This window comes from Poecilia reticulata, chromosome 19, assembly GCF_904066995.2.
Source record: "Poecilia reticulata chromosome 19, P_reticulata-male-v2, whole genome shotgun sequence".
NCBI lineage: Eukaryota > Metazoa > Chordata > Actinopteri > Cyprinodontiformes > Poeciliidae > Poecilia > Poecilia reticulata.
This window is the reverse complement of record NC_088848.1, coordinates 19,437,671-19,463,891: the sequence shown is the minus strand read 5'-3', so window position 1 is coordinate 19,463,891 and position 26,221 is coordinate 19,437,671. Positions and strand designations below refer to the sequence as shown.

General features: G+C 40.8%; 1 protein-coding gene across 8 annotated transcripts in view; it reads left to right on the top strand.

Moving 5' to 3' along the window:
- Positions 1-26,221, top strand: part of spag9b (sperm associated antigen 9b) — a 41,114-nt gene that overhangs the window by 10,408 nt on the left and 4,485 nt on the right. For 2 of the 8 annotated variants that reach the window (XM_081600348.1, XM_081600346.1), the window contains exons 2-27: positions 625-745; positions 5,260-5,330; positions 6,082-6,179; positions 10,887-11,031; positions 13,368-13,433; positions 14,346-14,724; positions 15,360-15,453; positions 15,977-16,101; positions 16,544-16,601; positions 17,240-17,392; positions 17,474-17,531; positions 17,612-17,742; positions 18,452-18,508; positions 20,817-20,996; positions 21,284-21,413; positions 21,524-21,613; positions 22,523-22,684; positions 23,181-23,352; positions 23,451-23,642; positions 23,726-23,882; positions 24,526-24,654; positions 24,758-24,838; positions 24,920-24,987; positions 25,391-25,539; positions 25,625-25,796; positions 25,879-25,992. In XM_081600348.1, the coding sequence (XP_081456474.1) occupies positions 625-745; positions 5,260-5,330; positions 6,082-6,179; positions 10,887-11,031; positions 13,368-13,433; positions 14,346-14,724; positions 15,360-15,453; positions 15,977-16,101; positions 16,544-16,601; positions 17,240-17,392; positions 17,474-17,531; positions 17,612-17,742; positions 18,452-18,508; positions 20,817-20,996; positions 21,284-21,413; positions 21,524-21,613; positions 22,523-22,684; positions 23,181-23,352; positions 23,451-23,642; positions 23,726-23,882; positions 24,526-24,654; positions 24,758-24,838; positions 24,920-24,987; positions 25,391-25,539; positions 25,625-25,796; positions 25,879-25,992 (3,352 nt within the window). Of the gene's footprint in view, positions 1-624; positions 746-5,259; positions 5,331-6,081; positions 6,180-7,250; positions 7,774-10,886; positions 11,032-13,367; positions 13,434-14,345; positions 14,725-15,359; positions 15,454-15,976; positions 16,102-16,543; positions 16,602-17,239; positions 17,393-17,473; positions 17,532-17,611; positions 17,743-18,451; positions 18,509-20,816; positions 20,997-21,283; positions 21,414-21,523; positions 21,614-22,522; positions 22,685-23,180; positions 23,353-23,450; positions 23,643-23,725; positions 23,883-24,525; positions 24,655-24,757; positions 24,839-24,919; positions 24,988-25,390; positions 25,540-25,624; positions 25,797-25,878; positions 25,993-26,221 lie in introns of those variants that run through there. The other 6 variants (XM_081600353.1, XM_081600351.1, XM_081600349.1 and 3 more) reach the window with 5 other exon arrangements.

Genomic DNA, 26,221 nt, shown 5'->3' with positions numbered 1-26,221 from the left:
CATTCACACCAGCCCTGCTTAATCCGCTTTAGATTAACCTTTTGTTTGTCCAGAAAGTTAAATTCACTTTGGGGAAGTGTGAATGCGTAATCAAAACTCTTATGTATACCAAAAAAGCAAACTCTGGTCCACCTAAGGTCTGAGAAAAATCCTACAACCGCTAAAATTTCACGCTACTCCACTCTTTTTGTGAAGAAGTAAGTTAGGAAGTTGTGTTCAGTGTCTTCTTCAGAGGGTTTTGTGTTGTTTCCTTTAGTAGTTCTTGGCTCAGCGTCAGAGTTCGAGTTGTTTGACACAACACAGTTTGAAAGGGAACTGGACCAGTTTTGGTCCCCCAATCGAACAGAGTCTACTGGACTATCGGGTGTGAAAACACCCCGAGTATCGTGACACAAACGTTACACATATTCCGATGCATCTTCAAAATATGAAGGTACCTTCAATATCCCTCATAGCTTAGCTCACACCAGACCGTCAACTATGTGCGACACCTCTTCATGCCCTCCTCAACTAATCACCCAGTCTGCCAATGGAAGGTCAGAGGGTCACATTACTCCTGTCAGTACCTCGCTGTGCGTTAAAAAGCTAAATGTCTGCCTCTGCTGTGTTGTTTTTCTCCTGCAGAGATACATCGTCTTAGAAGACTCCCAAGATGGGGAGAAAAAGGACCTCCAGAGTCGACTGGTAACTTCGGAGTCCCACGCGCGGCAGCTGGAGCTAAAGACAAAGAACTATGCAGATCAGAGTAAGTCCACTGCTTCTCTAACTGGTTTAGGCCACGCTGTCACAATATTTGTTCACCTAGCTCGTCTAAGCCCAGTGGAACCGAAGCACGTTCCCAGTCCACAGCAATCAAGTGGAGGTAAGCTTATCTGTGAAAGTACAAAGTTTTGTGGCCACTATCTGGTCTCCAGTTGTAGTAAAGCAGGGGGTTTCCAATGCTGGTCCTTGAAGTCTAGCATCCTGCAGGTTCTGTCCCAGAGTGCTGTTGCCAGGCGACCTGAAATGTTCATCAAGGTGCCATCACTAATCGAAAACGATTGGTTTCTGACTCCTTTTTACTTTTCCTTCCTAATGACAGCTTGACTCTTTAGACAATGGCTGCTTATCATATGACTGACTCTTACACAAGCACTGTTTATCAGTGACTATTTGTGTGCTGCAGAAAATTTCATAAGTTGAAGATAAAGGATAATGTAGTCATGAAAAAAAACAAAAAACAACCCTCATGATGCATGACCGCACCATTGACAACGTTTGCTTGACCACATTTGGCTGGCACTGTTTTCGCTAAAGGGGAAATTTAGCTTTTCATTTCTTCTGATGTGATACTTCCTGTTTTTATCAAAAATATCTATTTTGATCTCTAGTTAAGGTTAGCATGTTCTGAGCAGATAAATGCACCGCTTCTCTACCTTACACGGATTCATTTGAACTACTCTAAGCTGCTCTGTCTGTGTTGCTGAACAGGGCCCGGCCTAAATACAGATTGACACAAAGCTTGACAAACAGATTAAGTCAGACTGCTGTGCCTCTGATTCATCACCCAACACCTACTTGTTTACGTCGGGATACTCCTTGAAAAGGCTTGAGCCACTGCTTCCACCGTCTGCTGTCATCTTTACCACCTACAATTAATCATTCAGCTGGAGATGTTGAGTCTTTGCTTTAATCATGGAAAAATACCAAGGTTGGAAGGGGTGCAGGGTTTTTGTCAGCATATAACTGACTAAACTGTGAGCTAAAAGTCTTAATTTGATGTGCAAAAGGAAGTAGTTGGTGAGTTTTTGCTCGTATATTAACAGAGTTGACTAGGTAGTAGAAATGCTGCTTGTCGTTTTCAGCTCCACTATGAAATAGTTTGTGGGACAGCAAAAAAAAAAAAAAGATAAAAAAATAAATAAATCTGTTTTTAAAGAGTCCAAACATCATTCAGTCATTTCCAGTTCAAAATCTAAAACATTTTGACTAATTAAATTTGAACTGGACAATTCTGTACTCAACAAGGAGAGGACTAGCGGCAGCAGCAGTTAGCAAACAGCTGGTGGAACCGCGCATCTGCTGAGTTCATTATATGAGCTACTTCTCAGTGCAACACTGGTAGAAATGACATTTAAGAGTTAATGGAGAAACATTGTTGTGGTGATGATCTGAAGGGGGAGTGTCAGAAGGAGCAGAAGCTTCTTAAAGTGACAGAGGCCCAATGTCAAGTCGTCAAATTTCTTTCAAGTCATTTTTTTTTGGTATGCAGCATTTTTATAACAACTGAAGGCAACTTTTGATTGTGCTATAAAATGGAACTATGTGTCTGGAAAATATATAATAGTGCCTCTGGTGGAACATTTGAACTTAATAAATAAAAAAAACAAGGGGTGTTTTGTTTTTTCCCCCAAACAAAAATCAGCTAAATAAACGCCACTCTCCAGTTGGCTGTAATGTGTTAGCTGTCGCGCCTGCTTTGCATGTGGGGACTTTTCTGGGGTCACTTTTTCTTGTTTTTCTGCGCACCTTTATATTTAGGATCAAAGTTGTTGTTTTTTTTCTCAGCTCTGCTATTTTCCGCCCACTTCCTCAAAACCAAGCAGAATTTCAGTTTCTAAAACTCCAGCTGATGCTTTCAGAACCAAACATCTGCTTTGTTCAACCTGAGCTCCGCTCTACTCGAGACGCTGCGAATCAGCCATAACGCATCCAGCGAGCTCTGATGTTCTCCTGGGACAGTGTTTTAGAAAAACTGCATCCGAATAATAATAATAATAATAACTAGAAAATTCCTGCAGAAATTTTAAAGGGGCATGCCAAAGTGTGCCCGTCGGCTTTGACGCAGCGCTATGATGTTAAAAAATTAGCATTAATGCTAAAGAAAGCTGCAACGTAGTCAATAACCTTTGGAGAGGCAGAAGCATGTTTAATAAACTGTAGTTGTACCATTCATTATGTTAGAATTGATGCATAAGCTAAAATTAGCCAATATGCTAATGTTAGCTTAAATGCTGGCAGTAGCATGTGGAGCAACACGACCATGTTGTTTTAATTTTACTACTCTATTCAGTATACTAAACATGTCTAATTAATGAGAAAATTAGGTAAAAGCTAACTTTAGGTAAAAGTGCTAGTGCACTAGTCATAGACAGTGAAATGCTAACTTTTGTACAAATGCTAATGAACTGCCTTGCTGAGCATCACCGCTCTTTTCCTACGAATCCTCTTCTGCTCTCTCTGTCAGGTTTGTGATCTGTAGCATCGCAGGCGCTGCGTCTGTGCCGCTGGTTCCTTAAAGGAGCAGCGACGTTATTTTCTGTCCATAGACTTTTAATCAACTATTTATTCTTATTTATGTCAGATTTTAACATGGGGGGACATATGTGTAATGGTTATAGTCTTGAATCAGTAGTATAATGCTGAAAACACAAGCAGTTGTAAATACCAGTAAACCCTACAGTGCAGTCCTGGGGAGCTGCAGTTCCAGACACTGTTCTGTTGCTATGGTAATTAATCCCCTGCAGCTGTGAGAGCCAAAGAGCGGGAAAATCCTCTTCAGACACAGTTTCTATACTTGGGAGACACCAGGCGTTAGTCTGAAGGACCCTGACAAAAAGCATAAGCCCTAGCAAATTTTTGTAAACATTGTACATGAGCAGGCATGTGTATCTATGTTATGACCAACTTTCAGACCAATAGGGCGATATTTATGCCTGTGAGGGGGATTTAAAAAGGGTTTTTGAGTCAGCCATAAACAGTCCTGTGTGTGTGTTTCATAGAGAAAGATTGACAAAAAGCATAAGCCCTAGCAAATTTTTGTAAACATTGTACATGAGCAGGCATGTGTATCTATGTTATGACCAACTTTCAGACCAATAGGGCGATATTTATGCCTGTGAGGGGGATTTAAAAAGGGTTTTTGAGTCAGCCATAAACAGTCCTGTGTGTGTGTTTCATAGAGAAAGATTGACAAAAAGCATAAGCCCTAGCAAATTTTTGTAAACATTGTACATGAGCAGGCATGTGTATCTATGTTATGACCAACTTTCAGACCAATAGGGCGATATTTATGCCTGTGAGGGGGATTTAAAAAGGGTTTTTGAGTCAGCCATAAACAGTCCTGTGTGTGTGTTTCATAGAGAAAGATTGACAAAAAGCATAAGCCCTAGCAAATTTTTGTAAACATTGTACATGAGCAGGCATGTGTATCTATGTTATGACCAACTTTCAGACCAATAGGGCGATATTTATGCCTGTGAGGGGGATTTAAAAAGGGTTTTTGAGTCAGCCATAAACAGTCCTGTGTGTGTGTTTCATAGAGAAAGATTACTGATTCTGTGAGACACAAAATCTCAAATTTTTTCGTTTTTATTAATTTATGTAATCATTTTAACTCCAATCCCCAATAAAAATAATAGCTCCCTTCTCGGCATCGAGCCGCACGATTTGATACCACTTTTGTGGGTGGGCACGCAGCGGTACGAGCCGCATTAACGGTAATGGAAGAAAAATAAATAAAGAGACATTCTATTAGGTGTAGAACAATAGGTGCCTGCCATGCAATGCATGGAGGCAGTACTGACTTGCTTCGCAAGTCAGTACTGCTCTCCTTATGCATTGCTATGGCATGCCCCTAATAATAACTGATCCCCTTAAAATAAGCAAGATCACCAGAGGAATCTGTAAGCTTTCCACTGGCTGGAAGTAAGTCAGTTTTCTAAGATCTGTTTTTTGATCTACTTCTACTATTCATGAGTTTTTACTTTTTGTTGATGTTGTTGTACATTGTGAATTTTTCTTTTTATAATTAAAAAAAGCAAAATGGATTTGTGACTTATTTTGGAATTTTAAGACAAAAATCGAATCGAAATTGAAACTGTGACACCAGTGTCCTCAGCTGAGGGGTTTTCACAAGAAAATTACGAAGCTGAAGAGTATGATACAAACTCAAATGTAAAATGTAAATGTAATTAAATCTGAATCTTGTGAAGGATGATGAAAGGACGTGATTTATGTGAACAACTCTTACTCCTTTCAGAAAACGCGCTGCTCATGTTCTCATAATAAAGCTCAAGGACGTTTGTGGTTCGTTGTTGCCCCCTCCTGGAAACGCGTTGCTATTACAACGAATCGCACAATTATTGCACTGAATCCTGCATGTAAAACTGCGGGCCTCACTGAGAACAAATAATAAAAATATTTATTTTTAATATCAATCTGGTTTATATTTACTATAATCAGTATGTATATATGCTTTTTTTCCCCTCGTTCTCTTAGTAAGCAGATTTGAAGAGAGAGAAGCGGAGCTGAAGAGGGAGTACAATGCTCTTCATCAAAGACACACTGAGGTAAGCCGACGTGGAAAAAATGTCAACTTTTGTTTTCAAGGAGATTTTACATTTTACCAACATGTTTCTTCTGACTTAAAGTAATAATGATTTAAATTGACAGAGCCTGAGTCCTGACTCTAATCTAATAATCTGTGGAGGAAGCGACAGATTAGGGTGATGGTAAGAGCTGGAGCAATCAGATTTTATCGACAGTGCAATTATAATACAGCCAAGTGTAACTCAAAATGCTTTATGACGATAATCCTCATTAAGGTACATTGTCTAATCGAGGAGACCGAACACTTTTGAAAGGTAATCCTTCTAGGTTCAAAATGATACTCCCAGTATAGAAGTAAAACATTTTTCAGTCGTAATGAAATTGTTGTCTAAGATGTGTTGCAGAGGTGGTGGAGAAAGTGAGGATGAAATAAACATGAAGGCTCTGAACAGGACTGACGGTGCTGCCGAGCCTTTGATCTCTCTGTCAGTTCTCCATTATTTATAACCAGCAGACGTCCGAGCCTCCAAACCTCTCAGGTTTCAGCTGCCAGCTGCTGCTGATCTGAATAACGTTACAAAAAGATAAAAGCTGTCACCTGCACACTTCTAGTACACATGTCTCATTTATTATTCAGCTCTTTATTTTTCTGCCCAAGTTCAATGTAGCAGGAGATCGCTTACTGACGCATCCCCACTCTTATATTTTTTAAAGACACTTTGTTTCTGCCAGATTATCTTAACGTAGCTAATTCTTGTTTGCTTTTTGCAGATGATCCACAGCTACATGGAGCACCTGGAGCGAGCTAAACACCAGCACCCGACGACACCGGCAGAGCCGTCAGATACAGGATCGTCAGCTAAGAGACGGTTAGACCTACTAACTTTCCTTTTACATGAACTGAACTCGCCTGTTGACTCTTTAGAAGAAACACATGAAGCGTGGCTGCAGTGATCAGATGCATAAGGTTCTTCTAGTTTCATAGAAACATCTTGGTAACGCTTTATTTGACGTGGTGGGGGCATAAAACTGACATGAAACTGTCATAAACGTGACATAACACACATCATGAACATGAAGGAGTCGTCATGAACGATTGGGACTGTTGTCATAAAGTCTCTTTAGGTAAATAATGACACTTTTAATGCAAATAAGCATTACAAGTTGCATTAAAAGTGTCAACTTAGCTTTATTTAGTAAATAATTAAATTTTTAAACTTGAGAAAATAATACAAAATTTAATGTTCAATAATAATTCAGATTTGTTTTAATTTATTTAGACATCATTTTACCAGGCAGTCCCTTAAGATAAAATATTTAGTTTTTGAAAAAGATCTGGCCAAGCGGCACACCGATGTTCAGTATAGAAAGCGATAATTAAAAGGCACAAACTATAAAAAAAAACCCAAAACAAAACACTTAAATACAGAAAAATAAAAAACTACCAAATATAGAAGTTAACACTTCAGAAAATACAGTTAAAATGAATGATTTAACAGCATTAATGAAAAATTATCCATACAATATATCAAAATTGTTACAAGAAACTTTTCACGATAAATGATAAACGATATGTCTGTATGCACGATTTCTTTTTCAAAACTCAATTATTTCCTGAGGATTTAGTTACCGTGTAACATGCGATTTTTGTTGATGCTAAAAATGCAAAAGCTTAAAAGAAGTTCCCTTTAAAACACCCTCACACAGACACAAACTTTCCCCTTCCGGCTGCCTGGTCTGAAGCCAATCTGCTGCAGGCAGAGGACAGACATATGGAACAAGCTGCCTCAGCATCCTACAACCAGAGGGAGCGATGGAGAGAGAGAGAGAGAGACCCAGAGGGAGGGGTGCTGGGTGCCATGACGGTGAGGATGGGGGGAGCACGTCAGAGCGCTCTAGACCGCACCGCAGCAGCCGCGTTGCATCTCGGCACATGATAGGAAGAGTAAAGCAGGGAACTAGCTGCCAGAAGAGTAAAGTGGAGGAAAGCTGCTGCTGGTCCCAGCCTCGCCTGGCTCTCTGCGGATGATTCGCTGCTGCTGCTCCAGTCCATCAGGATTACTGCTGACACATTGTTGATCTGCTCCAACTCTGACTGCCTCGGCTCTGAGCTGCAGCATCCAAAGCTGTGGATTGAGTCCTAGCCAGAGTGGGGTGGTGGTGGGGGGTGCGCTGTCTCTTGGAGCTGCCGCAGACGTAGCTCCACCGAGGGAAACGTCAGAGCGCTTCAGGGGCCACTCTCCACCTTGCTTACCAACCGTCCCCTCCCACCTTTGGGTCCTGGGTGGGGGCCATGAGCCCCAGGTGCATGCTGCTGTTTGTTTTCGGCTTCGTTGGAGGAGCGGTGGTCATCAACTCCGCTGTGCTGGTCTCTTTGTCGGTCCTGCTGCTGGTTCACTATTCGGTCTCTACCGGAGGCTTACCTGCCCTGCCCTGGTCTCCTTCCCTACCCAGACCAAGCAGGTACAACCTCTGCTACTCATCGTGCGAAAGTGGCATGCTGTTGTTTATGTTCCTCACTCTCCTGGTAGTCATAGTGACGTGGTAGCCATGCCGTCGCACCAGTCCAGCCATGTGGGTGAGGCATCAGCAGACGGTGTGAGACGGCATAGTGAAAGTAGGTCAAGAGAGACGGGGGTACAAATTTCATAAGTTATTTCTCAATATCAAAGATATTTTACTAAATATCTCTTTGAGGTAAAAATAGGCCCCAGTGATGAGTACAGAAGGCAGCGGCAGTGTTTGTCACCGTCGGTGGCTCTGGTGTGAACTGTTTGAACTCAACATGGCAGTGTGTTCATTGTTTCAGGCTGCTTGTCATCACTGCATGGCTTCTGTGGTGGTGTATTCCCCGTGGAAGCCGTTGCTCTACCCACTGGGTGTGTAGAGTTTCCCCTCCATCTATAAACCAGAGTGCCCCGTAAACGTTTTCAGATTTCTATGACGTTTTCATCATAGTATCACAAACTTGAATGTCTTTTGCACTTTCTTCTTAGCAGTTAGCTGTGAGCATATTTTGGGTCGTTTTCCTGCTGAAACATATTTTGCCGCCTCTTAATTCTCACAAAATCTCACATTGCAAGATTTTTATGTCGATTTTGATCCGGATTTCCCCTTTTGACAATCTTTTGGACTTTCCCATTATCAGGTTAGCTCTTAAGTTAATCTTGAGATATATTTCTGCTGGGTGTGGTGTGTATAGAGTGACCTGATCCTCTTGAAAGAATATTGGGACCGCTACGATCTAAAATCGGAGACATTCAACGTGTTGGATTGTCTTGGTTAGATATCGCAATTGTCCTGAGGACAAACGAGAATGCAGCCTGTTGATTGTGATGTTTAGAAAGCGAGGTGACAGAAATATGGCGGGTAAATTTAAAATACAGAAGCCAAAACAACTGACAGTCCAGTGGACATTGTTGACATCTTTGCATTGATTTTCTCTGTCCACAAACTCTCACTATTGCTTCTTCCCAATCGGCCATATTTGTTTATTCCGAACGCGCGTTTGGTCTTGGTCTAGAGAGGTTTAGAGAGATTTCCCAGCTGAGATCTGAATGTTTTTGAGTGAAGTCAGTTTGTGTGTGGTGTGTTTTGTTGTATGTGCTGTATTCATTTTCAAGCACATACAGTTTTGTAAGCAAGAGTTCAGTTTTGCTTTTCCAGAATTAGTTCTCCCATTTGTTTCTTGTCCTTCCTATGCGAATTGTGTCAAAACTACCAATGAATCTTTTTATGGCAGCTTCTCACCACTCTTCTGCAACGGCCAGATTGTTTCACTACAGATTCACCTGTTGGTCCTCTAAAGGGCCTCTTGACTGCTTTCCTCATTAAAGGGCTCTTCTGGCCGATTTGCCAATGTCAGCTGTCATCGTTGCAGTTCAGTGACAAAAGCCACGTCATTTTGTTCTCAGCCTCATGTTGTTTGTCGCTTCTTGTCTCAACCCGCCTTGTGAACTTTTCACCCAATCTATATGCCAAACTATTTTAAAACTATTTTATGATTGGTCAGAATTGTATCCTTTTCCTTCCACTTCAAAGTGAGGAGGCTCTATGCTTGTAGATCCTGATATGATTTAGTTTCAGAGATTAGAGTTATCAGGTTAGCATGTCTCAAAAATAATAAACTGCTTTTCTATGATCTTTACAATTGTTTGGCTGTGATTCCCAGCTTTACTTTTCTTCCCACCACATCAGCCTCAAGGGAAGCATTACTGCACCACAGGATTTTTTTTTCTCCATTCATTACATTATGCAGCTTTGATTCCACTGTGCTGAGAAGATGGACACTGCGTTTAATTTCGCAGATTAAATAATCCGTTATGAGAGTGACCTGAGACTTTGTTGATTACTAGAGCTCCGGTTTTTTTTTTAGCCGCTGTCACCTTTTCTGCAGCACCGACTCAACAGCATGTCTTGTACACCATCCTCTGCTGTGACTGCTCACCATAAATCAGATGTTCTCGCACCGCACTGAGAGGTCCCGTTCATTTTTACTCTTTTGTTACACTTCTTAATCTGTCAGACTTTACAAAATCGCAAAGCTGACAACATTGGGAGGGCTGCTGTTAACCACCCACATGCAGACGAGTCTGTCAGTCAATCATCTTTCATGGCGGAGCAAAAGGAATAGAACTGAGATCATTTTAGTTATTGATTGATTGATTAACTACCGATTAATCGATTATTCTGACGATTAATTGGATAAAAAATTGGCACCTTCTTGCAGATATTTGATTTGTATTTTTTATACAATATTAGAAACAAGTTAAAAGGGGCAAATGAATAATTCAATTCATTTTTAGAGAAAAAAGAGCTTTCCTTTAGTAAACGCTTAATCATTTGCAGCAAAAGATGCATCTACAACTATAAACATGTTTTTAATATTAGCATGTGAAAAGTTCAGCTCTCTCTGTTTGACTCAACATTAATACAATGTAGGGCTAATCTGTTGATAGATTTTCTTTTTGGAATAACTAATTAATAATCAGATAGCAGAAGGTGCTTATATGAGATTTTCTTTGCAGAATGTAAGAGTTTTGAGTAGAACATATTTATAGACAGTTTTTATTTTTATTTTTTAATCTTAAATTCAAAATGAATATATTTTCGGCAGTTTTGGTTTAATTACAGCTCTGGGGGTGGTGTTCTTTCAGCAAATGGCCTTTTTTTCAATAAATCAAGTTAACAAGTAATCAATGACTAAATTGACGATTGCTTCAATAATCGATTCATCACAAATAATCCAATTAATCGTTTCATCCCTAAAAAGGAGAAGGTTGTGGATTTTCAGATCTTTTGTGGAGGTCGATAAGATCAGTTTCTCATGTAGCTATCGCCCGATGTCCCAAAACGAAAGAAATCTGGACTGATTTAACAGTGATTTAACTCCTAATGATTGGTTGTGTCGGAGAGTTTCTGTGTGACGGATCAGATTATACTTCATCCAGTTTTCTGTGCGTTGGTGAAACTTTTAGACGTTGTTTTTCTTCCAGCTAGAGCGACGGAGCTTGATCACTGGAAATCACTGAGTGTAACGTGTTGAGCTCCAACCAACCGTTTCCCTTTGTCTGTAGGAAAGAGCGCCCCATCTCCATGGTTTTCCAACTTCCCGGGCCCGATGGCATGACCCCTGAATTCCAGCGGGACCCTGTCGATACCCCGTCTGAACCATGGAGATTCAACAACGTCAGCCACCCGCAGTCCAACACCAGCATCAAGGTACGGCCCATGATTAAACTCTCGATTAAACTTGCAAACTTCTCCCCCGTTTCGGTCAGGTGTACACCGTGAGCTTCCCATGAACCCAGAGCGGTCACATCACTGCTTTGGGTTCAGGAACCAAATGGAAACATTCTGTGCCAGTAAACTCTGAAGGACTAAATTTCTATTCAGAGAGAATGGATTGTTCAGTGTGTCCTGAATTTTTAGCAGCTTGTGTGTGTTTGTGTGTGACGGGGATGGCTTGGCGCCCAGGAAGAAGGGAAGTGGTACCATTCTGGGGCCTGCCTTAGCTCTCCTGGGAGGGCGGATGAGACACAGTCTCTTTCACATCGTCGCCATTGAGGATCATACTTCCAGCAAGGCTCCATCATGAATATTAATGAGCCTGACAGGCCTCCGTTTGTGTTTTACACTAACTCTGGTTCAATGAACATGATTGGAGTTGGTAGAGTGGGATGACTCTTAGTAACCTCTAAACTTTCCTTGTTCTTCAGCCTTTAAAAATTCTCCGTATTGACAAGTTTTAGTCTCCTTAGCGCTTTTTTACCCATTTTTAAATATTTGACACCTTTTCCCTCACCGTGTTTGGTGTAATATAAAAGTATTCTTACCCGTTGAATTGTATTCTCTTGTTGTTTCATGTTATAGATGCACAACATAAACATATTTGAAATAGCTGCTGAAGTCTTATGTAGAGCAGACTTTTAATTAGACAAGGGTTTCTATTTGTTGTGTGCTTATTATTATTATTATTATTATTATTATTATTATTATTATTCCTTGTTGTAAAGCACTTTCTAATTCAATTATCTGTGAAAAGTGCTGTATAAATACATTTAATTTACTTTTTTTGTAATGAGAGTAACACAAAGTAGAGCCAAACTGTGAAGATGAAGGAGAATAATGAGCTGAGCATTTGTCGTCAGCCCTTTTACTATTGTGCCTCTATGTAAAATCTAATGCCTGTGAAATTTAAGAGAGGTTTGTGGTTTGTTAGAGTGAGTTAGTGAACAAACTGACCAAGGAAGAAGTTCTCTGGTCCCAATAGGGACCTTTTTGGCCTCCATCGCCCAAAGTTAAACATGGTGATGGCAGCATCATGCAGTAAGGAAGCTCATCAAAAATGATGGCAAGATGCATGCAGTAAAACACAGAGATATTTTCTACAGATGAAAACCGCTTTGATTTGATTTGATTGATTAAAATAATAATTAAGCACACTCTGTTGAAAGTTTGGGCCTTCAGTTTTACACATTTGCTCTAAGGAATAACAAGAAATCTTTTCAGCAACCAACGGGTATTTTCCTGTTTTCTTTCAGTTTTAAGACTTTGAGTAGCTTCTTACAATTTTTTGTGCCACTTTTCCACAAAGTAATGATGTTTGATTTAACATGTTTACTCTGTAGTGTGTCCTTAACTCACAAGTAATTCTGAAAGATAGATGCACTTTTCACGACTTTAAATTGTAGCTACTACTCTACAAACAGCTACTTTCTTTTGTTTTAGGTCTTTATGTTCTTCTTTTCTCCACTTATTGCTAAACTACACACAATCAAGGAATTTTCTGGACTTTTCTTTTCTTCTGCGTATTTTGTTGGGTGTTTTGGGTAGAGCCACTTTAGACAGAGGGCCATTTCACCCTAATTGGCCTCTTAGTGCTGCTATGGCAACAACACGGTAACGCCGGCATGTAATGTTCGAGGTCGTTCTCCTTGGAGAGAGAGTGTGGAAAAGGTAGGAAAAGCAAACGATGAGAAATGAGGAACAGTAAAAAGAAAAAAAAGTCCTCTAGTATTGACCTCGTCGGTGTGTGAGAAATCTTTAAATAGTGTCTGCTTGTAATGCAACATCTGTTGTTTTCAAGGTGACAGGGATTCGAACAGATCCTTAGTTATTGTCCCCATTGATTATTTTCCATGTGCTCTGAGTTATTTATAGGAGGATCAACAGGAAGAGAACAATGCAGGGTTAGAGTATCAGGATGGCGCAGAGTTAAAATGGTTCAGCTTTTGTTTACACACTGAGCCCTCACCAAGTAGGTCACACACTAAGGAAGAGGAACGGTATTACAATCTCATAGTTAAAAACAAATGGTAGTGTCTTAAACTTGACACTTAAAATTTGAATCTTGCAGAAACTATAACATTTATCAGTAAGGCGCTGTGGAACCTGATCTGTAATAACATCTTTTTAGTTAATATTCTTTAGTTTTACATTATTATAGTTCTTCTCAACTCTCGTAACAGGTCGATTACCCATAAAGCTACTCAGGTTGAGTTTTTTTTCTCTCCCCTCTGATAATCTGTACAGTAACCGATTTTAATCTTCTTCAGTTTGAAGGGATTTTTTCCCAAGTGAGAGATGTTGGAGGAATATCACCAGGGAATTTCCTCAACCAGGTAGACCTTCATGGAGGTTATCTGAGTGATGGCATCCATAACACTAACCATTTCCTTGGCTGTATTTTCTGCAGAATTGGTTGTGTAAATATAAATAGTGATGCTAATACTTTAGAGCAGTTAGAAGTGCATGATGTCCACTGGCTGCGTTTGGAGTTTCAGCTGAAAATTGTGGAATAATACACACACACACAAAAAAAAAGAACTTCAATGTCAAGCTTGACATTATAAAAAGTTTAAGTAGAACGTATCTGCATGAGGATCGGTATCAGAGACACTGGTACTTTATTTACTTTGTATCAGATCAATATCGCACAACTCTACTTTTTCTGACATTGCGTTTCTGCTTTAGCTCCATTCTTGTTTACTTATTTGTCTCTTTCCGCTTCCTTTTATATTTTAACAATCCTTAAACCTAATAGACTCAATTGTTAAAATATAAAGAGATGTACCTTTAACACCGTCTTCCTGTACAGTCAGTAGTGGTTGCGTCAGTAGCTTTGGTTTATTGCTGTGGGTTGTTAGAGTAAAGTTCTGTCGCATCTGACGTAGGGAAACATCTACCATTATGCTCGTTTTCCAGGTATGATATTGCACGTTGTGTAATTTACTTGCCTAAAGTTTTCAAGTCTGGTGAGATGTGCAAAGTCCAATCACATCAGCAATATTTCTGAAAAGCTCTAATTGTTCTGGATGAAAATAATTGTTTGGTTTTGCTTGTTCTTTAAATTGGCTCCAGTTCACCAGACTTGACAATGTTTTGCTGCTTTCAGAGTTTAGTTTTGTGGACATTAGTTTATTTGGTCACAGCTCAATTGGGTCTAATTTGTCCTTCACAAACCGTACATTTATAGCTAGAAATGTAGAAAATTCCTTCTGTCTCTCATTCACCCTCGTTCCCCTCCCCGTCAGGACGAGTTGGCCAATGCAAACCGTGGAAACTCCAAATCCAGCACAGCAGCCAACCAGGGAAACGCCTCCAAGCCTTTATCTACGGCGTCCTTAAACAATGGATTGTCCAAAACCGTGTCGTCTCAGGGCGGTTCTATCACGCCGCTGTCTCCTCACGAAGTGGCCAATGGCGAACACGTGCTTACCACTGCTTCGCAGCTGTCTACGGCTTCTTCTGATGTTGCCATGGAGTCCGTGGAGCAGGAACCTTCGGGAGGACTCAACAGGAAAAGCGGAAAACCTGAAAACGGAGAGAACAAGGAAACGTCGAGGGAAGAACAGAAGGGCCGGCGTGGAGACGACGTCCAGAAGTTTGCCTCTGCGTCCGTCACAAGTAAAGGTGACCGTCGCAGTTTCTGTCACAACTACACCGTATCATGCAGAAGTCTTTGAGTTTCATTCACACTACAATTACGACCAATTAAATTTGGGTCTATATTTTGACTTGACCATGTATCACATGAGAATACTTTGATGTAACCTTCCATTGTACCTCTGACTGTGTGTTTACGGTTGCTGTCCTGCTTGAAAGGTGAACCTCCACTCTGATGCCTTTTCTAGCCTTTCATGTTTGTTTGTTAATAATTAGTATCGACACCATTCTCCCTAAACTTTCTGATTTTTGTCTAGAAGATGCATGTCAGTTATGAAGCAGAAATCCAGGAATTGGTTAAATATATTATTGGAAAGCAGAATTTTAATGCATTAATGCATGATGCTAAGCCAGCCGTAAACACATCCACAGTCATTAAGAGTCAGTTCATTCACAGATTAAATTACAGACAGATGGATTGAAAACTCCCACCATGGGACCCAGAAATGGTCGTGATGTGAAAAAAAAAAATCAGTGTTTTACTTTGATTTGAGCAGAATGTCTTGGTTTCTCTCTGTGTTTGAAACATTGACACAAACTAATTAAATGAAGTGGTCAGTCTCCTGAAAGCTGCAGCTGTTGTTTTTTTATTTTTTTTCCAGAGGGAGAAGAGAGCCCAGAGAAGTCTGAGGTGCAGGCTATCATAGAGTCCACTCCTGAGCTGGACATGGACTTTGACAGCTGCCAAGGGACAAGGTACATATTTAGGATTACTGCTACCTTTCCCCTCAATTCCCCTTGTAGCTTTTATAAAAGATATATTTGTCAAAACTGTGACTATGTCATGTACACGAGGATGATTGACTGCGCTAAGACCCTCCCTGGCTCTGACTGGTTGTTTCTGACCGGGAGCTGTGGGTTTCTTCAGATGGTAATAGTAGCACTGGGAGTAGCTCCGTTATTTGTCCACAGATTATTTGTCATACTGTATTATCACAACATAGTGACAGTTTGAACAAACATGTAAATAAACTATTTTGTAAAAGTTGCATACTGCAGCTTTAATGACTAATTTATACAATCAATAAGTTGACCTGCAAGCAGTGAGAATAGTGAGGAGTAAAAATGAAGCTAGTAAAAATACACTAAGAAAACTAAGTTGAAAACAAATACTGCAGTGGTGGAAATGGGTGATAATTATTACTCCAATGTGTTCAGATTTTATCACCACCGAGTTATGAATTATGTTTCATATATCCACGTTGTGACTTTCGTCCAGCACGCCAACCAAAGGTGGCATCGAGAATCCAGCCTTCGGCCGCAACAACGACTCTCTGTTCGATGAGCTGGCGTCTGCAGGAAACGACATGATCGGCGACGTGGACGAGGGAGCCGACCTGCTGGGTAAAAACACCCGGCTCTCGTTTTCTCTCTCGTTACATTTCGGCTTTTTGCTTTCACAAACACAGTTTTCCTCGACTCGACCTCTCTGAATTGTCTTTTGCTTTGGCTTGCGGCGATAAACGTCCTCAGATGAGTTCTCTGGTGTGTATCGGAGATTTCCGTCCTTGTTGTCTTTACTGGTCGTCTCTCGCTGTTGTAGCTGATTGTATAATTGTGATGTTTACATGTTGGAGGTAGTGATATTCTAGAGTAGAAATGCTTAAAAGGGACGTAATTATGAATAAACCTTTCTCATCGTCCTTTTTTTATGTCGCTGTCAGTCTGCAACCTTTTAGGTAAGACTGAAAATGCATAGGTGGATAGAGTAGGCAGAGACAAACGCACTGGTTAGAAGTGGTAAATGATAACTTGCTGCCTTATTAACCCAGACGTTCATTTCCAGGTATGGGTCGGGAGGTCGAACATCTAATCCATGAGAACACCCAGCTGCTGGAGACCAAGTCAGTGCTCACTACTTAAACCACGTGTCAAACTCGAGGCCTGTGGGCCAAACCCGGCCCGCCATAGCTTTTTATGTGGCCCTCTAGATTCTAGACTAAACACTAAGTGTGCTTAAATATCATGTTATCAATCAGATCAATGCAATTTTCATCTGTTTACTGCCAAATTATATCAGTCAGTCCCTCCAGTTTGAGAATTATTGTGGAAATTTATGCAAAATCAACAAATCTGCACTTTTTTGTGCTAATACATAATTGGGAGTTTATTGCAGATTTTTCTCAAAAATTGTCAAAAGCTTTCTTGTAACTAAACAGCTGCCTCAACATTAATTGGTGTCAGATTATATAGTCCATGATCTATATAAAAAGTTGCATTTACCATCATAAATAAGCGCAAATATTTCCAAATTAATTCCACAAACACTTTGATGTTTTTTGCAAAAAATCACTAAAAGAATCACAAAATCCTGGAGGGACTGAAGAGATGTTCAGCTACATTATTTAATTTTAAGAATTTATTGGTGTTTCAAAGGTTTCAGTACATGCTGGTGCAACCGGCCCTTTAAGAGCATTCACCGCTGACTTAAACTTTTTTGAAACGCTTCGTGTTGAACGTAGCTCAATGGATGTGTTTCCAGAAACGCTCTGAATGTGGTGAAAAACGACCTCATTGCTCAACTGGACGACCTGTCCTGTGAGAAGGAGGTTCTGCGAGGCGAGCTTGAGGCCGTCACTCAGGCTAAGACCAAACTGGAGGATAAAAACAAGGAGTTAGAAGAGGAGCTGAGGAAGTATGTTCGCTCAGAGGTTTTAAAATGTCCTCGGTTGCTTACTTAACGCGTAATTAACTCAGATGGATCCCATCATTGCAGAGTTAAAGCCGAGCTGGATGAGGCCAAACAGAAGGTCAAGAATGAAAACCAGGACGACGTAAGCATCTGTTCATGGAAATCACGGAACGAGTTGAAGCACGTGTGTCATTTTGGCTCATGGTTACGTTGTGCCTGCAGAGCGATGTGCCCACAGCCCAGAGGAAACGTTTCACCAGAGTGGAGATGGCCAGAGTCCTGATGGAGAGGAACCAGTATAAAGAGAGGCTGATGGAGCTGCAGGAAGCCGTCAGATGGACAGAGATGATCCGGTAAGATCACAACAAGCCCTAAAAACGCGTTCATTACATGTGCTAACCATTGAGAACCATAAACTTCAATGGAGTTTTTTTTTTTTTTTTTTTGGTACTTTTGGGAAGTGGAAAGAGAAAGATGAATGGCTGCAAAAAATTGTGGAATCTGGAACGTTTCCTGTGCTCACCCGAGTTAACATGTTTGCTACAGTTAAAAACTACAAGTCTTTTGGGGTAAATCTCCACCAGCATTGAATTCTGTACAGGGTCTCCTTAAATGAATCTGTCTGAAATGAAGGCCTTAAAATGTCTTTATTAAAATAATGTTGGCCTTAAATACATTTAACACAGGTCTTAAATGTTGTTGTGGAAGTACTATTTATTTAATCTCGTATATTGTAGCTTTTTTTCCTCATGGGATTTTTCTGTTCTGTGATTTCAGGCGGTTCAGGCTACCAGTAACTGGCTACTAATATAGCCTTGCTAGCAGCTAGTTAACTAAAATAAAATCATAATAATTTAAAATAAAATACACTAAATTTGATGGTTTTACCGTGAGGAAATGTGGAACTGCTGAAATGTCATAAATACTTTTCCAAGGCACAGTGCGGTGAGAAACCGAAGGAGGTTCCCTGTGGTGCAGTAGAGACTTTAAGTAGAAATCCAGGTGCCGTCTTTGTAATAGAAACAGCTTCAGACTTTTATTTACTTTTTTTTTTCCTTTCAGTGCTTCGAAGGAGAACCCCGCTCTTCCAGAGAAGAAGAAATCCAGCCTCTGGCAGTTGTAAGCTCCTCTTTTTATCCACCTGAAACGTTACCAGCCGTGTGATCCGTATGTTATTTTGACCTTTCTTTTGCATTTTCTCTGGGTGTTTCCTCCAGGATGTAGGTAAATCTCGGGTGGCTTGTGATATTCACATTCTAATAACAAACTCTTAACAGAGGAGAGCAAACCAGGGAGTGTTGCGCGCGATGCCAACCCTCCGATTTTTGGCGATGCTCTTCTTTGTTAAGTTTTCTAAGGAAACAGTTTGGTTTGGTTTGATGATGGATGTTTTTTTGGGGTAACATCTGACCAATGTATCGTCTCCACCCTGTTCCTGTGTGTCTCTTTATATTCTGCCTGATGTTGTGATGTCTCTGTGCAGGAGGTGTGTTGGGACGAGGGTTGCTCAGATTTAGTGGGAATAGATTTGACAGACAAACAGAAGTTTCTTGTGTTTCTTGCTGCAAAAAGCTTGGCGGTAAACCAGGGTTACCACATAGAAAATGCTGAATACTTGACGCATTCGGTGTGGAGTCAATGAGAGCCGAGTAGAGGTGCACCAATCAGAATTCGGTCAAAATTCACTGAAAATCAGTCCGATTTATTCCAGGGATCTGGAGTAACTTAGGTACTGATTATTTTGATGATTAATAGGATAAAAAAATTGGCTGATTGATTGATTGATAAAAAAAAAATTGGCACATTCTGCAGAGTTTTATTCAAGCCCTTTTGATACAATGTTAGAAATATATTAAAAGATGCAATTAAAAATAGTTCAGTTCCTTTTTAAAATAAGAAAATTAACATTTTATTACCTAAAATGCATTAATAGCATCTTTAGTTGTCGCTTGTATTAAAGGATGCATCTCCATTGGGTAGCACATGTTTATAGACAGGTTTTTTTAAATTTTTTATATTCAATCAAATTTACATATATTTTTGTACAACTTTGGCTTAATTAAGCTCTTAATGTCTTGTTCTCTCAGCAAATGGCTTTCTTTGAGTCTGCATACTCCAGTTAATAATTAATTGTTCACTAAATTATTTGAAGATTATTTCAATAATTAATTCATAACCATGAATCAAAATTAAATGGTGATTTTATTATTTTAAAACAAAGACAAAAAGATGACGGAGGGGACATTTTAAACTAGCTTACCATCTTTTACTGATTAGGATAATTAGTATAATTAAAGTATCAGTTTTTTTGTGTGTTCTTTAGAGCGGGGGTGTGAAGCTCATTTTCATTCAGGCCGGATCAGGATCATGAATGTCCTCAAAGGACCGGTTGTGGCAGAACGTGTTGATAAAACCACCCGTTAACAAATGTAAAAAATTCTCTTTATTCAGTCAGTACTTCTTAAAATGTAACAACTTTTAACATATTTTCACACTGATGTAATTTGCTCCTTTACAAATGAAAACTGATTTGACTGAGGAAATAATACTTAAGCACACAATTGTCATCTTAAAGTTCAGTTCATGTGGTCCTCTGTTGTAGAGGGCCACATAGATAGTTATGGCGGGCTGGATTTTGTCCGCAGGCCTTCAGTTTGACACCCGTGCTCTAGAGAATCCAGTATGTTTTGTGACAGACGGCGGTTTGGAATCTCAAAAAGGATGAAACACAACAAATCGGCTGCACTCTGTCCATTCTTCCTGTTATCTGCTAAAGCTTTGCTCTCTCTCACCTTCTCGCAGCCTGAATTACCCGCAGACATGTTTTGTCGTGCTGTGGAAAATAGGTTCTTAATTTTTAATTTTTTTCTAAATTCATTTAACCAACCAAAGATTACCTCAAATGGTTAGCTTAGTCCCCTTCCTGCAGTAACGCCATCCACACTGAAGAGTGTTGTGCTTAGAATGGTGCTGATCAGATTCTTGAGTTTACAACCTGCTCGCCTCAGATCAAGCCGTACATTTTTTTAGTTTATCCGATTACCAGCCGATTTCTGGGTGCATCTCTGAAACGGGGGTGTTTTCTGGACAGGCGTGTTCTGCTCTGTGTCGTTTACTAACTTCCTGGTGTTTGCTCTTTAATGACCCGCAATCCCTGCTCTCTGAAAGGACGGGCGTGTCTCCTTGCAAGAGAGATTTATAAAGTGAAGAGACTTTTTTTTTTGCCTGGATGAAAGCTAGCATGGTATACCGGCATGGAGAAGGGTTTCTGTTTTTCCCCCTTACGTGTTAAACCCCCTCTTACTGCTGGAGCTACTGCTTGTGTCCACCCTGCTATACGTTTGTCTCTGTGTGCTTCCACCCCTCCTCCTCCTCTCTCTCTCTTTCCTTTTCTCTCTTCCCCACTTCCCCGCCCTTACACCTCCAGTTTCAGCCGTTTGTTTAGCTCGTCGGGCGGAGCGGGGAAGAAGCCGGCGGGGGAGGCGCCGGTCAACGTCAAGTACAACGCGCCCACCTCACAGGTTCAGCCGTCCGTCAAGAAGAAGAGCAGCACCCTGCAGCAGCTGCCCAGCGACAAGAGCAAAGCGTTTGATTTCCTCAATGAGGAGTAAGTCAGTCCATGTTACATACATTTATTGTTTTTTTTTAATGATAGCCTAAGAAATTTCCAATTTACTCAGCAAAACTCCTGAGCTTTCATTGTTGTTTTCTGTTGTTTTTGCATTGCTTTGGCATGGAGAACTTTTGATAACTTTTGTCATTTGTTGTTTTTTGGGGTTTTTTGTGGTGCTTCTAAAACAAAAAAACAAAAAGTAGTAAAACATTTACTTTTTTTGAAAAACAACATGACATTTTTTCCATAAGATTTGATACAAATACATTCTGCCCTTTCAGTCCGCCACCTGAGAGTTCAGTGTCACGGCGAGAGCAGAAGAGAGCTCAGTACAAACAGGTCAAAGCTCACGTCCAGAAGGAGGACGGCAGAGTGCAGGCCTACGGCTGGAGCCTGCCCAAGAAATACAAAGTAATCAGACGGTTACCGAAACATTTCAGATGCCTCCGTTCTGGATTCTCACCGAGCTGTTATGTGGTTTCATTCATCCTGAATACAAGCTTGTTTGTTTGACTTTTCAGGCTAATGGAGGTCAGGCAGACGGCAAGATGAAGAATCTGCCTGTTCCCGTCTTCCTCAGGCCGCTGGATGAGAAAGATCCCACTATGAAGGTGTCTGCTACTGCTGTCCATAAGCATTCAGAGCTGAAACGATTAATTGGATAAATTGTGATTAATCAATTTTGGAAATGATTGTCAAGTAGTTTAGTAACCGGTTAATCATTAGCTGGAGTTTACAGATGGAGTAAAGGCCATTTGCTGGAAAAAAATCACCCATCGTTTCAGAGCATTAATTAAGCTAAAACTGTACAAAAAAATGCATTTTGCATTTCAGATAAAAAATGAAAAAAATAAAAATGAAAAAATCAGTCTGTAAATATATTTTAACCAAAACTCCTCAAGTGGCAGTTTTAGTTTCACGCTATTCATATTTACTAGATGAATTAAATGAATGCAATAAAATTGTCATATGCATAAAAGGAATTACAAAATTTATTTGCATCTCTTTATGCATTTCTAATATTGCATTAAAAAGTTTAATTGGGTAAATGAAAAATCTGTAAAATGTGCTATTTAAAAAAAAAATCCAATTAATCGTCGGAATAATCGATTAATTAGTTAGTTGGAAAATGTACTAATGTCATTAAAAACAAAATCATATACAATAGAAAAAATATACCAATTCATAAAATAAAAGACAGCAGAAAGAAGAAAAATATCTTATATTTGCCCCCAACTAAACAAAAACATGAAATAAAAAAAACAATTTGTATGGATTCACATTATTCTATTTAATATTTCTTCATTATTAAGAAACATTGAGGAAATATATATGCACACATATTCTCCTAAATATTTACATTGATCTGGCATTTTTAATAATCAGTTACTAAAATAACACAGATAGTGTTTGGTTTTATTTTTTTGTTTTTTTTAACTTTAAGACAGATTTGCGGTACGGATGCATCATTAACCTGCTGTCTGTTGTGTTTGGCCTCTCTCTCCGTGTCCGCGCTCCAGCTGTGGTGTGCTGCAGGCGTCAACCTGTCTGGAGGGAAAACCAGAGACGGAGGCTCAATCGTGGGAGCCAGCGTGTTCTACAGCGACGTGTCCGGTGCAGAAAGTCCCAGAAGGAAGAGAGGCTCGCAGAGCAGCGTCGACGAACTGGATCAGGAACTAAAGGTGCGCCACCTCCCCAGTTTAAATGTGACAAACCAATATAAGGATGCGGAGGAGAGCAAAATGAAAAAGGTTCAAATTCAGTATGATTTTACACTGCAGCAACACAAAATCTTCCCCTTTTCGGTATGGTTTCTGTTTGAAACATCTTGGCACCCTTGAAATAAGATAAAACTGACTTAGAAGTAACTTTTCAGCCAGATATAAGAGCTTGTTTTAAGTCAATAATTTCTTAATTTTGATGAAAAAGTACTTGTTCCACTGGCAGATTGCTTCACTTATAACAAGACATTTTTCTGCCAGTAGGACTGGAAAAACGTTCCCTGTAAGTTAGTGAACTTACAGTTAGTGTTGCCACATAAGACAAGTGGTAACACTTGTCTTATTTCAAGTGTTACCAAGATATTTGCTCTAAGTAACTATTAAGATGATAGATATTTGGTAAGATTTTGTGTTTTTACTGTGTATTTTTATTTCTCTGGGGGTTTTTTTTCTGCAGGAGCAGCAGAAAGAATTGCGGCACCAGGACGAGTTTTCCTCTCTGGTATGGATTTCCACCAGCACCCAGTCCAATTCAAACGTCGTCGTCATCGATGCCAACCAGCCCGGGAACATCCTGGAGAGCTTCTTTGTCTGTAACTCGCACGTCTTCTGCATCTCTAGCGTACCCGGTCAGTGATTTAAAATAAAAACAACAGTGCGTCCGTGACTTACTTTCAATGGAGTGGAGCTCACTGTGATCGGACTGCTACTTCCTCTTACCGTCAAGGTGCGAGAGAGACCGACTATCCGGCCGGAGAGGAAGTGTCCTCAAGCACTGACGCAGGCCCGGCGGGAGACGACGGCTTGTCGACGGCCAATAGCGGATCAGAAGGCGGCGACAGCATCCTGGGAGGCATCACGGTGGTGGGCTGCGACGGCGAGGGAGCGATCGCCGTTCCTCAGACAGCAGACAGTTCAGGTAAAGCACAAGAAACCAGCGAGAGCATTCAGGATCACGCGTCGTCTTCCCGCACCCATCAGACCTGCCGACTCTCACCACAGATTCCAGAGCAGCAGAAGAGGCCATGGACGCCGTGGAGACCAGCGCAGAGCCTGTCGACCACAGCGAGAGCCTGAGGGGCATCTACGCAGAACACGTCTTCACAGATCCACTGGGGGCGCAGCAGACCAGGGAGACGCCAGCTAACTATTCTCAGAGGTAAACGGCGACGTGCAGAAAGTACTAGCTGCGCTCAGATTTCCATAAACTTCAGCTCTTACGTTGCATGAATATGAGAAGATGTTTCCGATCTCTGCAGTCTATTTCTTTACGTGCAAAATCAATCCGTTCAGGTAAGAGTAGCAAAAGTTCATAATGTTTTTCAATCAAAAGTAAAATGAACAGTGCAGCAAAGCTTCATATAAGTAACTTTTTTCCCCCCAAAAGAAAAAGAAGCAGTCAGGTAAACTCAGCTCTGAACATAGATTGCAACAAAATTAGTCGCTTATTCTTGTTAACAAGCTTAACATAATACATGGACAAGGATTAACTAATTGAAACTTGACTAACATCATCTGCATCCAACAGCATTTCTCTACTTACTTGTTCTGTTTAGGAAAAAACAGTGAAAATTTATTTGCCCTTTTTCTGGTTCGCTGCCATGATTCCAACACTCTGCACTGCGGCAGATCTCCGTAGTATGATATAAAATTTTAATGATTTTGAATCCGTAGCTTTTCAAAACCTTCATATACCTTGAACCGGGTAACAATGGTCAAATCATGCTACTCCACTGGACACATTGCATGTCTTCCGTTGTTAACTGTGGTCCTCTGTGTCTCTGGTTGTCTCTTGTGAGCAGAGAGAGCGACCTTCTGAAAGACGGAGTGAGTTCAAACCCCAACGCAGAGGAGCAGGACCTGATGATAGAAGAAGCTCAGAAAATGAGCAGCGTTCTGCCCACCATGTGGCTGGGGGCTCAAAATGGATGGTAAATTTTTTATTTCTTTAGTGACTTTCACTTATCACTCTCCACCTGAGAACCAATTCGAGTGAAATTCAGTTTTGCTAACGAATTACGCCGTTGACCTTAGCGTGTACGTCCACTCGTCTGTTGCTCACTGGAAGAAGTGTCTCCACTCTATAAAGCTGAAGAAGCCTGTGATCGGCATAGTGTAAGTTTATTAGAAACAAGCAGTTTTTGTTTTTTTCTTTTTTCCTCTTATTGTGTTGATTTCATGTCATGTCCTCCTCAGACACGTGAAGGGACGGGTCCTGGTTAGCATGTCTGATAGCACGTTAGCCATTTTCCACAGAGGAACTGGTGAGACCAAAACTCCTTAGTGTTAAACATTCACCATGTAGTTGCGCAATTTGACATTTCATAAATGAATTTACGTCATGGAAACATGCCAGTTTTGAAAAAACTTGCTGTTCGATAAAAAAAACTTTGGCGATAGGATGAGGTTTTTCAACCATATCGACGACAGGAAGTAGGTAGGAAGTAGGATGATGGCGAGGCATGTTTTTTAATGACTTATCGCTTGAACAAGCTTATTATTATGTGATTTTAATAGTGTTTCTTGTTTAAAAGAAGCACTAAAATTGCAAAATTGTGGTAGTGTTTTTCGACATTAGCTGAACATCGACAAAATTTTGCGCACATTTGCATTGGAAACGCAGACAGTGCCCGTTTCTGAGGAAGTGTTTTGACTTTCCGTCGCCAGACGGGCAGTGGGACCTGACCAACTACCATCTGCTGGACCTGGGGAAGCAGCACCACTCCATCCGCTGCATGACCGTGGTGCACGACCGGGTGTGGTGCGGCTACAGGAACAAGATCCATGTGGTGCATCCCAGAGCCATGAAGGTTGAGGTGAAGGAAAACTTTTAGCCAGCTCAGCTAAAAGTCTGTAAGATCAGCACGTTGGCTCACGTTTACGTTTCTCTCGCTCTCACAGAAAACCTTCGACGCCCACCCTCGTAAGGACAGCCAGGTCCGTCAGCTGGCCTGGCACGGGGATGGGATCTGGGTGTCCATCAAGCTGGACTCCACCCTCAGGCTGTTCCACGCACACACACACCAGCACCTCCAGGACATCGACATTGAGCCCTACGTCAGCAAGATGCTCGGTCAGAGCGAGGTCGCAGTCGGCTGTACGAACCGGAGTTGGGTTTCAGAGTAAAACAGAGAGCGTGTCTTACTGTGCTGCAGGTACGGGCAAGTTGGGCTTCTCGTTTGTGAGGATCACAGCTCTGATGGTTTCATGTAGCCGCTTGTGGATTGGGACTGGAAATGGAGTCATCATCTCTGTTCCCGTTACGGAAAGTAAGTTCAGGAACTAAAGCCTTCAACTTCACAGTTCCTAAGGACGGAAACCTTGAATTGTGCCTTTTGTGTTCTTGAATCCACCGACTCACTGCTTTTGGCTATGATCTGTTGGAAGCTTTGATAAATACATTTAATGTTTAAAATTAACCATGAACAGCCTCTTAAAAGGGACCTATTATGCAAAATTCACATTTTGTACCTTTGTGTACTTCTACTGCTTCTAAAA